The 17,987-nt window shown below is 39.6% G+C and overlaps 1 protein-coding gene across 3 annotated transcripts in view; it reads left to right on the plus strand.

Annotated features, from left to right (window-relative positions):
- ntrk1 (neurotrophic tyrosine kinase, receptor, type 1) overlaps window positions 1-17,987 on the plus strand; it is a 77,530-nt gene that overhangs the window by 8,424 nt on the left and 51,119 nt on the right. Inside the window, exon 1 of one of the 3 annotated variants that reach the window (XM_056381944.1) lies at window positions 11,916-12,949. The exons of 1 other annotated variant lie outside the window; for it this stretch is intronic. In XM_056381944.1, the coding sequence (XP_056237919.1) occupies window positions 12,753-12,949 (197 nt within the window). In that variant the 5' untranslated portion in view covers window positions 11,916-12,752. Of the gene's footprint in view, window positions 1-11,915; window positions 12,950-17,987 lie in introns of those variants that run through there. One more of the 3 variants, XM_056381945.1, reaches the window with a different exon arrangement.

The raw sequence follows: 17,987 nt of genomic DNA on the forward strand, positions 1-17,987 counted from the left end.
ACGTGTGAACTGACGTACTCAGAGCTTACCTCTGAAGATCGGGTCACACATGTTAATGCCAGGGCTGAACAGGGCCAGAGAGGGATGTGATTTGGTTTGTGTGTAGCTTTAATGTTGCTAGGTTAGTGATAGTTTTCTCTTCTGCTTGTACTCGAGTTAGTGAGTCACCGTTTCTCAAGAATAATGTTAAGATGTGTTTAGAGGAAAACTAAAATGACAATCTTAACAATAATAACAGACAAAGTCAGACAAACCTGATTTCCAAGAGCTTCACTGATGTACGTTGGTGAGTACATTACTGATAAAGAGAAAAAAAAGAAATGGATCACTCTTGACTGTATTTTATTTATTTATGCTGTATAACTAAATGTACAAATGTCACAATCGAAATCTCACAATTTTTACTTACTCCATGTTGTCCACATTTAAGACTGACAATATATGTTGAAATGCTTTAATCAAAGGGGTTGTTGTCTTTAAAAAGTCAGGGTCAGCTAATACTTGCATCAACATGGTTAATAGGTTTGTCTGCATTAAGAAAATAGTGGCTGTATAACAGCTTTCCTGTTTTATTTTGTAGCATCCAATTGTGTTCTTTATGTGTGGAGAGAGGAGTGGGTCTGTTGAGGTAGGAAGGTTTGGAGACAGCCTTTCTTCAGCATTAACAAAATACTTCACTTCAAATACAGTTTCTCTCGACATTTGCAAGGCAAAGTGCACTTGAGAAATGCTGCTAAAATGGAGGCAAACAGACCACATCTTTTTTTAATCCAATGCGGTGCCTGATGTTTTGCTCGTTGAGGCATGCTGACATATCATTAACTGAAACTGCAGGCCGCTGCACACTTTGTGATTCATTTGTTCACAGTGCTGAATATTAGGAGATGATGCAATATTTTAACTATGCTGAATGAAAGTTGAATTTCTCATAGAAAAGGGTTGCTGTAAGGATTCCTGTGGGTTGAAAGCTAATGCTGCCACTCACACAGTCCACCTCAAAAACTGGAGGCACAGCGGGATGCCACTCAACGTGAACTGAACCTCAGACATGGCGTCTTCCTCTGTGTCTCAAAAACTCAAAAGGTGGCCAGCGGGACAATGTTAGGAATTTGAGAAATGTACAACTTTATGGAAATGTCCTCTGACGCTCAACCAGCCGAAACCTTCACAACTCGTATGATAAAAACTTCAATTTGCTCCTGGGACTTGAAAAAGCCCACTGAAATGATTAATTGATTATCAAAATAGTTGCAATTGTTGCATCAATTAGCCAACAATTTCTTTCAGCTCTAGATCAACTGATAGTGGAATAAAATGACTGTACATATATTTTACGAAGTCAAAAAGTGGGTTCAGTGATAAGTCACTTCCATTAAATGTGATACCGATGATTGCCACCTACCCAGTCCCTCTGTTTATTCCAAAGTGACTGCTGTTCCCGTTCACACAGTCTGATTGGGAAAGCCTGTGCTCATAGAGCTGGGGTTAGAGTGGTTAATTTTTTTTGTTGTTTCCGGATGCACAGGAGGTGATTCACCAGGAAAGACTAACCAGACTCAGTAATTAGAACGCTAAAAGCTTTTTTTGGCTGGGTTGAATCATTGTTGTGATTCTCACTCACAGTGGAAGTAGTGAGTCAAGTTAATGGTAAAATCAGCAAATTATTAAGACGAAAATGTTGCAGATTGTTTCCTAGAACAAAACAAATTGTATTTCAGGTGCATATAAAACAAACCATTCAACCTGAGCTAATATACGATATGTAACATCCCATATATAATCTGGGTGTTTTAAGAATAACCTAGAGGGTTGCTGTTTTTCTCCATCAGTAGGATCCGCTGTTCTTGACGTTACTCTGCGTTTGTACTGTATTTTCCACTAATGACTCGTGGCATCACGGCATGAGAGCGGTACGTGATTATAGTGTTCCCGCTGTGTATTTCATTGGATTATTGACTTTTCCCAGAGCTGCAGAAAGCATATTCCATAAACCTCTTTATGGGAGTGGACCTAGATGTAGAACATGTAGTGCATGAGTGACATAAAGGCCTCCAATGTTAATATTACAAAACAATTCTGGTAGTTCTGGGAAGTGTGTGTGTGTGTGTGAGTGAGTGTGTGTGTGTGTGTGTGTGTGTGTGTGAGTGTGTGTGTGTGTGTGTGTGTGTGTGTGAAGTCTTATTTTCTAGTTCAATTATAAATTAAAACTGATTAAACAAAAACAAATAGTTAATACTTTGTCATCTCTGTGCAGAAAAACTGAAGATTTGTCTTTGCTGCCGTGGGATGAACTGTAGTGCATGAGATGAATAGAGGGGTTATGGCCGTGTATTGAGAATAAAGTGGCACTTTACTCTCATTTTTCAATTAGGATAATGGAGAGCAGCTCTTTGTAAACATGGATATGAGCTGGAGATGTGGCTGCTGGGAAGGAGGGGGAGACAGAGTGACAGTCACACAATGAGGGAACGAACGGGAGAGAGTTGTTTTTTATTCTTGCATGTTTGGTTTTTATTATTGCATATGGCAGAATTTTGTCTGTTAATGAAGCAGTGTTGTTGGTTTAAATGACAAAGTACAGCAGCAATAACTTGAAAAATAGTTGTTTTAGCCTGTTGGTTTGAAAACTTATTGCTGTAGACTCAAACCATTATTAATAGTAAATCGTCGTTGCTCACAGGAGGTCATATGTAGAGACATAATACTAAATATGAGAACTTCATAGCCAGAAAACAAAAAAATATCACAAATGTAAAAATTCAAGTAAAATTTTATTTGAATGTGTAGGGATCCAAAAAAGAGTTGTTTTTAGAAGGTAAATAAGTAAGAACACAAAACACTGAACTATGCATTTAATACCAACATCACAGACCCAAAGTGCACTCTGCAAGGTTTACTGACACGACATTATTAACACACATGCTGTACGCTCAATGAATTCTCCTCTACTGTTTAGTTGGTGTGATTCTTCTCCCTGGTGGCCAGGTGTACTGCTCTTGATCTGTTATAGAGGCTATTTCTGTGTGTGTGAGAAGGAACAATTGACAGTGAAGAGTGACTGCAGTGAATGTAAGACTGCACTGGACTGTGTGAAGAAAGACGGACAAACGCAGGGTGCTGCTGAGGAGCAGCTTAGAGCTACATGGGGAGTGTGTCTTTTTTTCTGCTCATGTTCTTTTGTAAGGAGGCTGTACCTTATATTCACCTGATGCTGAATGTGCTTGAGTGCTTCAGCAGCACTGATGGAAACTGGAAGGCTGGTAGAAAGATAAAGAGACTGACACGCAGACTAAGAGAGAAAATAGTTGCATCCAAGGTACAGTCCTTCAAATTAAACAACAAAATAATAATTCTCCTGAGTGACAACCTACTGTAGAAGCATTTTCTGATCTGGTATCTGACATTGTTTGAATACACATTTTCAGAGTGTCTTTGGGAAGGCATTCACAGAGCTACACTTGCTTTTTCACATGAAAAATGCCCTGACAGTTACGAAGAAAATGAGCAGAGAAGTACAATCCTCGACTCCTGTCTCACAGAGCTGGCCAGTCACAGAGGGAACTGGATGTAAATGTCAGATGATCGGTTACAATTATTCCCACTGCTATAGGATTTTGTCACTTTGACGTAAATGTTTAGCATTACTGGGCCTTCCCTGAAATGACTAATGCTGTTGTTTTTATGGGGAGGATATTTGACAGTTTGAAATGTCCATTAATTAGCCCTTCACCCACGGAAATGGAGATGAACACAACCAAGTTTCTTTCTTTCTTTCTTTTTTTTTATGAAGCAGATGGATGTAATTTTCTAAGGGATACTGCTGGTTTTGCTTTCATTGATTGACCAACTTTTCTATCTTAGCCGAGCTATAAAGCTTTTTTCCATTATTTTGATTTTTGTTCGACTATTTTATGCACAAATTAAAAGTGTGCACAACTGCTGTATACATATGTGCCATGCCACTGGGTGCAAGGCCACTTGACTTTTCTTATTGGGTTAAGGAAAAACAAAAATAGGTCTGTTTAGCATTTTGTTGAGAAAAAGACAAAGGAAAAGACTGAGGAAGCAGAGACAAACAATGTAGATGGTAAAATGGGCAGAGAGAAAGAGAGGAGAGATGATGTTGCTCATTAGCTTCTGAGCTAACTGCTGCTGTCTCACCCCCCAGCCCCCACCACAGCTCCTCAGGTTTCTGCTCATCTGCATGAGCCTCTCAGAGGCCTCTGGTGTCCACAGCCCGGCTACTAATGAGGGGCTGAGACGGGCCGATCTGGTTACACACACACACACACACACACACACACACACACACACACACACACACACAAAACTTCTACTACAGCTTACTCCAGCGCATTGATTATGGGTTTACCCCTCGTGATCTGCTTCTGTGAACACACACACTCACACACAAATAGAGGCATGCATCCAAGACATGCACCATTACATAAAGTGAGCAAGTAGCAGTTGAGAATATACTGAGTCACACACGCATGCACGCACGCACGCACGCATGCACGCAGGCACGCACACACACACACACACACACACACACCACACACACACACACGCTGGTCCAGGCATTACTGGTTGGGTGTTGATGATCCAGCCACCGATGCAAATGGAAAATAAGATGGGAGAGGGTTGGGTGAATGTAAAAAAGAGGAGTGGAGATGTGACGAATTTGAGACGGCTACATCCAACACCGTTGTTTTGCTTGGTGGTGTATCGATCAGGGAGGAGAGGATTTCGTCTGACAAGGGGCTGGGGGTGGCTTTAATGTCCAGATCTGTAGATAAAGACACTGCAGCATGTGATGGCTTACACAGAGACCCCTCTCTGTATCTTGTTCCATCAGCTTGTACAGAACTACATCTCATCTGATAAGAGACAGAGGACACATGCTCCTGTCGAGCTCTTTGGATAACGTATGGCGTTAACATGACCAGGGCTGGGGCTCTGATTTCGGTTTTCTCAGGCCGCCCACTCTGTTAGTGTCACTCTTATGACTCAGGCTCAAACTAAATAAATGCAGCTATTTTATCCAAGCTGTCTTTTTCACTGCTATATCTTTGTTTGATTTTGATTTGAATTAGAAAACAGTAATTAGGTTGGATTACTGTGAAAAAATCAACAACATTATTTACCATAGAAAATAGCTGTAGATGAAACTGTTGATGCATAGATGTTAAGAACTGGAAAGCTTTCAATAGCTGGAATCAACCTTGTGTCTATGTTGCTCCTAAAAAAAAAAGTGGTGAAATCAATTTAAATGTTGAAAAATGTTTTTGCTGTAACCAACCTTTCTTAGTTCATATGCTTGTTGAGTGTCCACTCATCAGGGCCAGTTGTGCTGGTTGCTCAGCTCTTAAGGAAATACTGTAAGTGGCTTGTTTATTGCATTGAGATGCCTCTGTACCATTAGTCACCTCAATACTTTCCTCCATTTGTGGAACAAGAAACTCCTATTGGTTTTAAAGACTGTGGGAATTGGGTTTATTTGTCACTGGTGAGGCAGCAGTTTATATACAACAACAGCAAACAGCAGCTGCAACAGCATATATGTAACTACAGAAATGCAGAACTGTCTGAATTATGTTTTTTATCAATGTAATTAGGAATTTTTCTAAATGAACATGTCTTCCACACAAAGTGTATCTGCTGATTCTAAACATGCACTGGCAGAGTATTTCATGTCTGCTCTTGCAATATAATTTCCAAAAGTGACTTAGATGACTTAGAAAAAGATCATTGCATTGGTTAAAGGTCCACTATGGAGTTTCTTGTAAACAAACGATTACTTTCAAATCAATTCAATGAGGAGCAACAGTTTGGTATTTTTGTGATCTCCATCTATGTGGTATTTTGATGTTGAGCGCAGAGGTGAGAAGAGAGGTGCAAACAGGTGGGAGGTTCACTTTGCGCTGAGCATCGACTGAGAATAGTATAAAGTAATTTGTAGGTGACAGGGTTGCCATTATCATGGGCAATAAAAGAAAAATCATGATCTACACAAGTCAAGTTACTTACATAGCCCAAAATCACAAGTTTGTCTCAAACGGAATTAAATTCTGTACAGCATATACTGCATTTATATATATTTGTTGATTTTTGAAGTGAAAAGAAGTAAATAAAACCGTAAACAGACATTCAAAAATATTAATGTGCTGTTACTTTTTATTTCATGAACTTAATGAAAATAATGTGTGCTACTGTATAGGTAATGGGTTAAAAAGTTTCTTCTTTACATTTGAACTTATTCTAGATAATATATGGCAGTGCAATTCCACATTATACTTGAGTATGCTGAGTGTTAATACTAATAGAAATGTTTTACAGGAGAAAACTGAATACAAAATGATCATATTCAAGATAAAAGTGCACATTCATTAGCAGGGCCGCAGGCCAGCTTTTAATAATAATAATAACAATAATAATAACTTCAACACCAACTAAGACAGGGTCATTATTTTTAAATGATGTACTTTGGAGTTTTTAGAAATAGCAAAGTCAAGGTCACTGAACACAAAATTATAGAGGTTTAAATTTGTGTTCTCTTTCCGATTACTTTAATCACAATTTTAAGTGCTCTGGGAAAAAAGATTAAATGTTATCAACTACTTATCCTTAGCAACTGGGTATGCGCCATCTTTTCATGAAGATCATTGATCAAAAGCTCCAGAACAGCCACTAAATGGACCTTGTTTTCTTATTGTCAAAGGAAATTTGGAAAGTATGAGTAAGTATTGTGTCACCGACATCTTTGAACCTCCACCAGGAGGGAATTATTTGTTCAGGCACTTAGTTTTTAAATACTTAGATATTCATGGTTGATGTTTGGGCAACCGAACTGGTTTTATTTCCTACAAAAATACTGAAATTATTTTAAAAGAATATAATAACAATCCATCTTATCAGTGTTCTGTACATTAATCAATGTACAGCAAGTGAATGGCAGCCAGAGGAAACACAGCCTACATACAAACATGGCAGCTCTGTACATTTACCACTTAAAGTGTAAAAGCCTTTCCTTGTCCTTGGTCCAAAAGAGCTTTTACTCACCTGCTCATTTTCTTGTTACACTCTCTCTCTTTCGTTCTCTCTGTCACCCACTCCTTCCACCCCTCTCTCTCTCTCTCTCTCTCTCTCTCTCTCTCTCTCTCTCTCTCTCTCTCTCTCTCTTTCTCTCTCTCTCTCTCTCTCTCTCTCTCTCTCTCTCTCTCTCTCTCTCTCTCTCTCTCTCTCTCTCTCTCTCTCTCTCTCTTGCCAGTGGTGCACATATATATGAAACTGATTGATTATTGTTTAAGGGTCTGACAGTAGTGCAGCCTCTCTTAGACTCTTCCTCTCCGCATGTGTTTAACATCCCCCCACTCAACCCCAACGCACCCCCAGCCCTTCCCTGTGCTGTTGCTACGCAGATATACTGTTCATGCATTCCATATAAAATAACATACAGTAGATGCACCCATTGGTTTTTACAGCCTTGAAAGTGTTCTCAAGTGTTTTTCTTTATCATGATAGGATGAAAGGGAATATCTTCATAGCTTTCTCCAGACTTTCTGGAGGCGTTTCCAACAAAAAGGATTAAACTGATCTTTACTTTTGCGAAATTCTCAAAGCTTTAACAAAACACAAGCTGTTTCTCTTATATGTAGCTCCTTCATATTTTCTGCCAAACAAGTTACGTTTAGACCATATATATTTCCTTCAGACTTAGGAAAATAGAAGAAAGCAAAAAAACAAAAAACAAAGTTCACCCTTTGCAGGGTATGTTGGTTGAAAAGCATCACAGTCAGGGAAAAGTGGCTTCAACTCTATATTTGTCAAGATGCTGAGATTAAAAGAAGCATTGTCTTAATACAGACAGTCTACAGCCATGCTAGCAGCTCTGTGAGGCGGCACTTAACTGCTATCATCAGCATGCTAACGTGCTCATAATGACAATGCTAACATGCTCATGATTACTGTCTTAGTTTAAGTAGTAAGCATGCTAATATTTACTCATTAGCAATAAGCACAAATAAAACAAATAAACCAAAGAGTGGCGCCACGGTGAAACCAAATGAGAAGTTAAGTTATTACGATTCAACCAGAGGGGAACATGATTGCAGTCCATCTGATAGTTTTCAAGACATTTACCTCAAAATTACAGAAGTCAATCTCATGGTGACACAAGAGTGAAAGTCAGGGCATTATCAATGTTAGCAGGAACCACAGATGTCTGTATGCAAGTCATTGGAATTCACCCTCTGTCCACTTTGGACATGTGCACCAAACTCCATCCTCTAGTTTTTGAGACATTTAATTAAAAACTAAAAATGTCAACCACATGATGGTGCTAGAGGAAAAGTCAGGGGATCCTTAAAGTGAGGATGCTTCATCCTCTGGGCACCATGATTATATCTATACAAAATTTCATGCCAGTCCATTTTATAGTTGTAGAGATAGTTCAGTCTGAAACAAAGTGGATTGCCGTCTTCAGGGTTGTGCTGCTAGCGTGGCTAAAAAGGCAAAATAATTCTCTAAAACAGCTGGGCATTGATGATGGGATGTAGGGAGATGGGTTTTTGATAGTTTTTGGACAACAATGGGTCTTTATACCTCAGAGGAATAAGATATATCAAGATTTGTTTGCTGGACTTTTATCTCAGAATGATTTAATGAGGCTGCACACTGAGCAGTTGCATATTTGTGTGTGTATATGACAGAAAGATAGAGAGAGGACGTTATGGACACATGGTGGAGATATGGCTGGTAACATGGTCAAGTCTATAACACAGGATGTAACAGTGGCTGTGTCTGTTCCTAGTGAGCTGAGTCCTACCCAGTATGTATATCTTTGACGTGACAGGGGGAGATTGATTCAAAATCCAAGTGTTGCAATTAACCCCTTCTATGACCATCAATCACTATAATGCATAAAAACAGTAATCTAATTAAATACCCAGAGAGAAAGGAGGCCATTATTATCTGTCAAACGTCCACTATTTCCAAATGATGGGAGGTTGAAAATTGTCACATGGCTCGTATGAAATTAGATTATATGTAAATTAATTGTGCTGATTGAAATGAGGACAAGGACAGACAGAAATGAGCATGAGAGAAAAGATATGATGCAATAATGCCACATACAGAATTTGTTTGTAAAATACCAGTCATAAGAAGTATGTTATGAAAATCAGAATATTTTGATTTCGTGTTGTTTATCATAATGTAATTTTGTGTCATATTTTTCAGCTGGTGGATATCTCACTGAGTAAAACTTTATAATATGTCTCATATTCTTCTATTGTTCAGAGCAGACAATTTTCAATGGATGTTTTATTCTAGTTGTCAACTTTATGAAGTTAACGTGGACCTCTAGAGGAAGCTGATGATGTGTGTGGGCAGCAAATGTAAATTGCTTGATTGGTTATTGTTTTATCAGGACTTATTGTGTCCAAACGAACTCCTGATTCTAAGCAGACTCCTTATAGCAAGTGATTGTGCTGCAGTTTCCAGCAAAATAAATATAAATGTATTTAACTAAATAAACATGAACGGAGGGTAACTTAATTCTTTCTTTCTGTGCTTTATCTCTCAGTTGGACGTAAGGGAGGCGGCGTTGCTATGGGAAAATCAGAGCAAAGCAAAATTGACCTATGATAATAATGTGACCACAAACACAAGATGTAGTGAACAACTCTAATGCCGTGTCTCAAATCAAACACTGCCATCGGGCACATGTGACCATGATTGCTGCTCTTGAAAATGTTACTTTCCTGTTTGTGCCCTCTTTCTCATATGACATGGAAATTATGCCACCACTGGTGCTGAGCCAATGATGGCTACTGTTGACAATGAGTGTCCATTGTTTTACACTCAATTTTTTCAGTAATTAGCAAAAATACAAACACAAAAGTTCAGCTGATCCTGATGGGAATTTCATCATAGTTTGATGATATTTAGTCATAAAGACAAATTAGAATTTTAACCAGACGGTGGCGCTAGATAAAAAGCTAGATATAAAGCTCTTTCATACCCCCCTCAGAAAGGTTTGTAATGCCTCTACCAAATTTCATGGCAATCCATCTAGTAAATGTTGAGACCTTTCACTGGATAAGGTAAGATCTTTGCTTTCTTGCACTAGAGGAAAAGTCAGATCACCACTGGATTCCTCCCATCCAATAGTTGAGATATTTCAATCTGGATCAGAGTGGTGGACCCACTGCTGTGCAGCTATCATGGTTGAAATATGGGTTTAAGATAGAAAGCAATATATATACTAAGGGTGTGAAAACATGCTCAGATAATGTACATTACAACCTGTTTGCATGGTTTAATTTGCATATGTTTGTTTAGCATGATTATGTTGAATGTTGTCAATTACATCTCCCAAATGCCGTCCATTCAGTTTTTCATCTTCTAACTGCTCTGCCTGACGAGCTCTCAAACACGTTTCCTGTGAATGAGTGCCTTGTCCCGCCGCACTATTTGCTGAGCTAAGACCAAGAAAAAGGGGGCGTAAAAGGAAGAGTAATTAAGCCACCAGATAATCCTGATGACGGCAGCAAAAATGGCTATTCAGCTTATGGCCAGTAATTGTGGTTGGGACACTATGACCTTACTCATGTGCAGACTAAGACTAAGAGGAATGGGGGTGGGGCACATGTAAAAACCAGCCCCACTCATGTACAGAACACGTGTGTGTGTGATGGGCTGAGCCAGGTCTCTGCAGCAGGTTAATGTTAGCAGTTATAGGATTAGAGGCACTGTCAGTGATGTAGACATAGAGCTGACCTGCTGGCATGGTTTTACTTTATTTAGAAACTGAAACCATGAAAAGTGCAAGGGTTTAGGTTCGGTTTTAGAAATTAAATCAGAGCTTCACCAACAAAACGAGGAAAAAAAACATTTAAATATGTGAATGCTTTTTCCTGTTTCCATATTTAATTAAAACTATTATCTGGCTTTCCAAATTGATAGTGATTTAACAAAGAAAAAATAAATTTAATATACTAATGCCACTTGAAAGTCTTTATTTTATAGATCTGATTCTTTATTATAGATAAATGTTGTATGAGTTTCTTTATTACAAAGGGTTTTGTCTTTTAATACCTTATCTTTGCATTTTTAGTGTTTTTTTTAGGGGAATACTGACTACAAATAATAACACGTATGAGTTCATAACGTCTTTACTGCCCTGTGTAGTGGCTGCAGGTGCAACCGTGTCTGCTAGATGTTTCTATTCAACTAAACTGCAGCAGCAGATGCATTTTGTAGGAAACATAATTGTGACGTGACCAACTTTGTACGCCCACCATCCACCCCAATCACCTCCTGGTGACTCAGCTGACGTTGCTTCTGAACATAATCCGTTACGTTTCCTTTGCAGTTTAGTTTTATAGAAATGTAATTTTTAGATGACCGGGTTGGAATATGTGACTGAACCAAAAATGTAGTGTGAATTCTCTTGATTTTAAAAAAATACTCCACACATTTAGCATTTCATGTCTGTAACATTCTCAGACTCGTGATGAACTATTTCTTTTTTAAAATCTGAAGCAGTAACACCAAAGATATCTTCTTTTTTATTCCGTTCATTATTCATCTTTGTCAGAACCCAATACCTACATTACCGACAGCTGAGCTGGGTGGAGCGGGGCTGCAGAGGTCTGGTAACCTCAATTCATCTCAGATTCTCTCAAAAACAGATTTCAATGGAACATTTGGCCCTGATTTCAGGTCCGCAGAACATTTTTTCATTTCAAAATCAGAGGTGTGTCGCTGCCACAGAGCATTTGTTCAGTCATGTGTGGCAAGAGATAATGTTGAAGCATGAGAGCAAAGTACTGGAGTCGGTCAGTTGTTGTGACTACCACTTGAATTGTTTCAAGATCACAATGAGGGACATGTAAATTTTGTACCAGCAACTGTGAGGCTGACAACACTGTATATGAGCCAGTGATGAAAAACAACACGCTCAGAGACCCATACTCCTTTGCTTTCATTTCCTATCATTAGATCCTGCTTGGAGTTCACACTGTTGAAAAACAGCTTATTGCAGATAGTGATTTTCCACAGCCATTAAATTCATCACTGACCTCCCAAGTCTAAACCATCATGAACCTTCCAACAATCAATTCTCCGAGGACAGAGAGCTACATCCCTCCGTACGGGAGCATGTTGCTGCAGGAGTTTTAGTGCGAGTGTGAGAGTGTTGCTGTGTCCAAAACCGGCACCCACGAGCCCTGACTTCTTGGCTCTGCTTGCACCTCGAGCTGCTGGGACACCAGACCTCTCACTCGGGGGGGGGGGGGCAGATGAGATCTCCATCACCATCTCCTCCTGTCATCATTATCAACACACACCCTTAACCCCCCCGCCCCCACCCAACCCCTCCCTCTTCCTCCTCTCGCTTTCTGAGGTGTCTGGTGACTCTGGCCCCTGTTATCTTGCCCCTCCCTTCATTGTGGAGGAGAGGGAGAGAGAGGGAGAAAGAGAGAGGCTGCAGCCCACTACCACCATGTCCCCAGAGGCCCCTTGCCTGCCTGCCTGCCTGCCTGCCTGCCCCTCCTGCTGCTCAGTACAGCTGTGGCTCAGTCCCAGACCCTGACCAGCTGGGATCTCAACCCTGCCAGGGAGCCACTAGAAGAGTGTGTGAAAGCACCTCTCTGCGCTCACTCTTCATTAAGTGAACCACACAGACACTAACTCCAACTACAGCTGCCAAACCTCTGCACTGCTGCTGAGAACATCCTCTTTTCAGCATGGCTGTGGCACCCCGGGCCCTGACGCTTCTCCTGCCCCTGGTGCTCGCCCTGCTCAGCCTGGCCCCGGCGCCCACCTTCGGAGGTTGCCCGTCGGCTTGCCGGTGCTCATTCGTCATGTTGCAATGTCTGGAGCCAGATGGTATCACCGGCGTCCCGATTCTGGCAGCGCAAGAGAGCGATAACGTGACAGAGATGTGAGTAAGATGTGTCACCTGCCCTGCATGTGCCTCTAAATGTGCATGAGTGTTTCAGATGCGCTCACATGTCTTGATGTTGTTTGATGGCCAAGATGGATTTTCTGTTCACTTTATTCTTTTGGGCTGGCATTGAATTTGTTCAGCGTTTGTAACGGAGCATTTGGAGCTGCTTCCATTTCTAACCTGAAGTTTTTTAAGGTTAGGAAAATACTTGCTGATAACTTTGTGTTGCGCACTTGTTCAGGAGAGTATGTTTATGTAGACCAGGTGTTAAATGGCTCCTAGGATGAGTGATACAAAAGGAGAAGTTTTCGATGGATGAAGATGGACCAGTTGCATTGCCTGTACCATCTTAGGTTGTGCCACTACAAAGTTGCTTTCCATTGTTTAGGCTAAGAACAACAAGTGCTTCTCTGCATGCTGTGGCTGATTTTTTTTTTTTTTTCTTAACATGTAGTGCAGCGTTGTCTTTCTTTATTTCTCATTATTTGATCAGCAGAGCAGAAGTCTGACGCTTGCACAGTGTGTTTGTCCAGTTGTTGTGAGCAAGATGATGTTCATGTCTCACCGAAGTACCACAGCAAAGTATTGGACAGTATCTGCCTTCAGTCCCTCAAGATCACAATGAGCAAAATGAAAGCTGTCTTCAAGGCTTTGTTTACACCTCACTATTAGATACACTTAGATTCAGCTGTGTTTTCAGACCATGTAGAGTGTTTGTTCTTAGCGTTAGCCAAATCCATGTGCTGCTTGATGTGAGGTAATTCTACTGCTATTTGAGATGCATTAACGTGGCAGTGATTCAGTCACTTTGGTTACTGGAAATCAATTATGGATTGGTGCTGACAAAAATGGACATAAAGGGATGGGAACTGATGTTGTATCATCCAGTGCACAACATAGTGTGGCCTCAGGGTCCTGTCAGCTGTCAGCCATAGTATGTTCACATGTTGCTAAGTTTCAGATCTGACTGTTACTTTGCTGAATAAAAATACGTAACAGCAGTACTAGTATCCCCTGACATGTAAAAAGGCATGCAAATTTTTTTTGGTCTGTTGATACAAAGTTACACAGTTTCATAAACTTTAGTTTGAATCTTTGTTCTGCTGCTCTGGTGCTATCTCGGTCTGCAAAAGATTTACTTTTAAAGCATTTTACAGCCAGACATCAGCAATGAAAAACTTGATTCACAATAATGTTAAAGCTTGAAGTTTTTCTCTACAACATCAGATATTGACAAAATAAGCAACTATCAAAGTAAGATTTGAAAAAAGCCTCTTCAGGTGCCAGTTTAAGACTAAAAAACCCATCAGGACTGTGTGGGTGTGGTTTGATTCGGAGTCCGCAAATTTAGGAAAATTTTTAATCTGCAGATACAAAGTTATGACTTTTTATCTGCTCACACTTCTGTACACCAGTAAACTTTTTGCACAATACATGTGTACGAGTTTCTTGAGATTAATAAATCATTACTTCCTGTACCATAGTTGAAAACCACATGTTGAAATCTGAGATACAAGTATTTTTCAATTTTTGAGGCTCTAATGTAAATTCCGTTCCTGATGAACGATCTTCTGACCTGCCTGTAGCACTGAGGTTGTCCTGACCTTATTTAAGTTCCTTTTCTGTGGTTCAACTGGTGCACAACAGATGAAATAAGAAATGGCTGATCATTCATGCTGTGGTTTGGAGGGTAGCTTGATGTAGGTAGTTCTTTGCAGCCATACTTGTCATGTTTTCGTGGACAGACGACCCCTGGGGGAATGTGTTTGAATAAAACTCATCTAAGTGGTTGCTCAGATGAACTGAGACTTCTCGCTCAGCTACAGCATGTCTGCAGCAGATGACTGTTATTTAACTCTGGCTTTTTAAAACTTTGTATGAGAAAAGAAGTAAAAACTGACCACCTGTGATTTAAAGAAGGCTGCTGTATTATTATGCAACCCACCATCAGCTCCAGCATGGAAAACTAAATGTCAGTCTCTGCACCACCACGCTGTTCTCTCTTTGTTCCTGTCCCCGGATCTGAGCAATTAGCACTTGTTAAGAAGGAACTGCATTTGTGAAACGCTGTTTCGGTGGAGCACGTAAATTTACCGATGCTCGCTTCCTCTATTCACCTATACCCCACTCTCCTCTTTCCCTCCCCCTCTCTGTTTTTTTTTCTCCCCAATCTCTCTCTCTCTCTCTCTTACCTCAGAGGTATTTCCTTGTACCTGCAGTTAAGCATGCTTCGCAAAGCTCAGGGTGAGGCTTGACATTCTCTCTCAACCATTCAATCAATAAGTAAGCAGGTCTTTCTCTGCTTCTGTTTACCGCGGTGCTCTACATGCCAGCAAACAACAACACTCACTGTATTGGCAGTGCAAGGGAATACAGCCGACGCGTGGAACAAACAAGGGCCCATTAACTGTGAAACAGGGGCTGAAATTCATCATACGCTGAGTTATAAATTCAATTTTGTGAATTGCCAGTCAATGCCCCCACCCGGGAACAATAGATGATATACAACCCACTTGGCTCAATCCAATAAGTATGGGCGATGGGTGATCCTGGGCCCACCTGCCCTGTAATCACATTATTGCTCTGTGGGTCAATCAGACATGAATAAAAAGGTTTGTGTGTTGCAGCTGACAAACAGAGAACTGGGAGGTTGAAACAATGGCACATGCTGAAAGTGGCTGTCATCATCTAGAAATTGCTGCAGGTATCTATCTATCTATCTATCTATCTATCTATCTATCTATCTATCTATCTATCTATCTATCTATATCTATCTATCTATCTATCTATCTATCTATCTATCTATCTATCTATCTATCTGTCTGTCTGACTGTCTGACTGTCTGACTGTCTATCTTGTTATTTTGCAGAATACAATAAGATTTCACACAGAAAACCTTGAGTATTATAAAATATGATGTATTATTGTAGTTTTACCCAGAAGAATATAAAAGTGAGCACCTCATCTAGCTGCAAAATTAAATTGATCTCTACATAATGCACCAATAATAACAATCATAACAATTACATGACATACAGTATAGTAATATAACACTTACAGGAGCCTATTTGACAGGAGTTCTACCTTAACTATACCTATCTATCTACCTGCCTCTATCAGTGAAGGATATGTACTCAAGTACTAGACATGCACACAGTTTGAGGTCTATCTATCGATCTATAGTACCCCCAGCTGTCTGTGTGCATTAACAATAATATCACACTGACTGGGGCCATTCTGCTGCCTAATCAACTTTTATATTTTGATACTTAAAGTAAATTTTTCTGATAGAACTTTTGTACCTTCCAGGAAGATTTCTTCATTAAGTTTAAGTGATAAACATTACTGTAATATTCTCTCTAACCATTAGAAATGCTGTAGCCCTAATATGTCACATGACTGACTGGAAATCAGCTGGATGTTCTTTCTCCAATCCTCTGCAAATGCTGTGGTGCCTTTTTTGTCTCCACAAAATGTACTTTAAAAGCTTTTTTCCAACCAGTGCATATATACAGTAATTCACAATAGCTTGCATTTAAAGCCCCTGAAAACTGTCAACTCTCAAGTTGGTCTCTATAACATTAGAAAGTTAGATTAGAAGTGTGAATAAAACATTCGTAGGTATCATTTATAACAAGTTTAATAGTTGAAAACTCAGCAGGACTGCGTGTGTGCAGTTTAGGTAAACAATCCTTACTGCAAGAAAATACACAAGATTAACTTTCTCCAACTGAGCCACTTCAAACTGGAGAGAAGAAAACAGAAAGAAACCACAAAATACAGAAGTATCTCTAACTGTTATAACTTTGGCAGATTATTTAATGTTCAGGTAGGCCTCCATCACTCATCAATATGTTTTTAAGGCCTTTAAAGAATTCTGATGCATACACCATATGCAGCCTTCAGCAGCTGAATCAACAAACTCAACAAAAACTGAACATCATAACCTTCATTTGGAGTCAAACTGCTGTCTCATAGTGGTACATTGGTGCACTTGGGGCTTGGAGCCGGAGAAGCTGGAACGCATGTGTAGACTTTGACACTAGGAGACTGATTTCATATTCATCTGCTGAAGCTGGAATGGAAGTGCTTTCATCAAGTCTTAGTTTAAGACATGTTTTTACAAGATAATTGTTTGACATCACAACTAGTTTGGAAGTCAGTTGAGGTTTAATATGCGACTGTGAGGCGGAAACCTGAAACCTCCAGTGAACATACACTGAAAATGGACTTTTCAGTGAAGTAGAAGACGTCTTGAGTCCTGCAGTTAAACTTTAGCAAATGAGCAATATTTGCATATTGATTGAATCTGGATTTGTATTGTAGTATTTTTATGTCTTAATGTCTGGAGAGGAACTTTAAACTTGTACATCAAAGTGCTAGTGGTTTGAGACTACATTAGCTGCTACTAGCATAACAAACCCAAATCTCCAACCCAGCTATATGTGGTTGAGTTGCATTGTGGGTAATGAGGGTGCCAGGTTTTGAGAAGACAGAGTGCAAGGAATAAAAAGAAGATATCTCCGGTTCTGTTGCACTGATTTTGATGGATAGGTCTGACAGTGTTATAGAACAACAAAGCTAAATGGTTTTAAAAGTACAGCAAACTATCATTGACTATTCCAAAATAAAAGCAGGCTTGAGATGCAAAGATATATTTCAATTTGAAAAATGTGTAAATAAAGATTTAATGCAAAGTGCATTTGTCTTTGATTCACATATTCAGGTTGATTTTCTGTTTTGTGAATTAGATATGCTGGGGGGGTGAGGGGTTGTTTACTTTGTTTAGTTGGTTCAGTGGTTTTGTAACAACAAAATTCTGCCTTCAGGTTAGACTGCAACAAACTCACCTTCACAGCCTGCTCTTCCTGTCTACATTAAAAATATCTTTATGTTAGTTCATGTGCTTTCATCATTATTTTTCTCATCTCTGATTGTCGTTGCCTCAAGGAACTCTCCTGAAAATAACTTTTTAATTATGAAAATTTAATAATTTCTTTTTATTTTGATAATTTGGTTCATTTTATGTGGA

The sequence above is a fragment of the Seriola aureovittata genome, chromosome 7 (assembly GCF_021018895.1).
Source record: "Seriola aureovittata isolate HTS-2021-v1 ecotype China chromosome 7, ASM2101889v1, whole genome shotgun sequence".
Taxonomy (NCBI): domain Eukaryota; kingdom Metazoa; phylum Chordata; class Actinopteri; order Carangiformes; family Carangidae; genus Seriola; species Seriola aureovittata.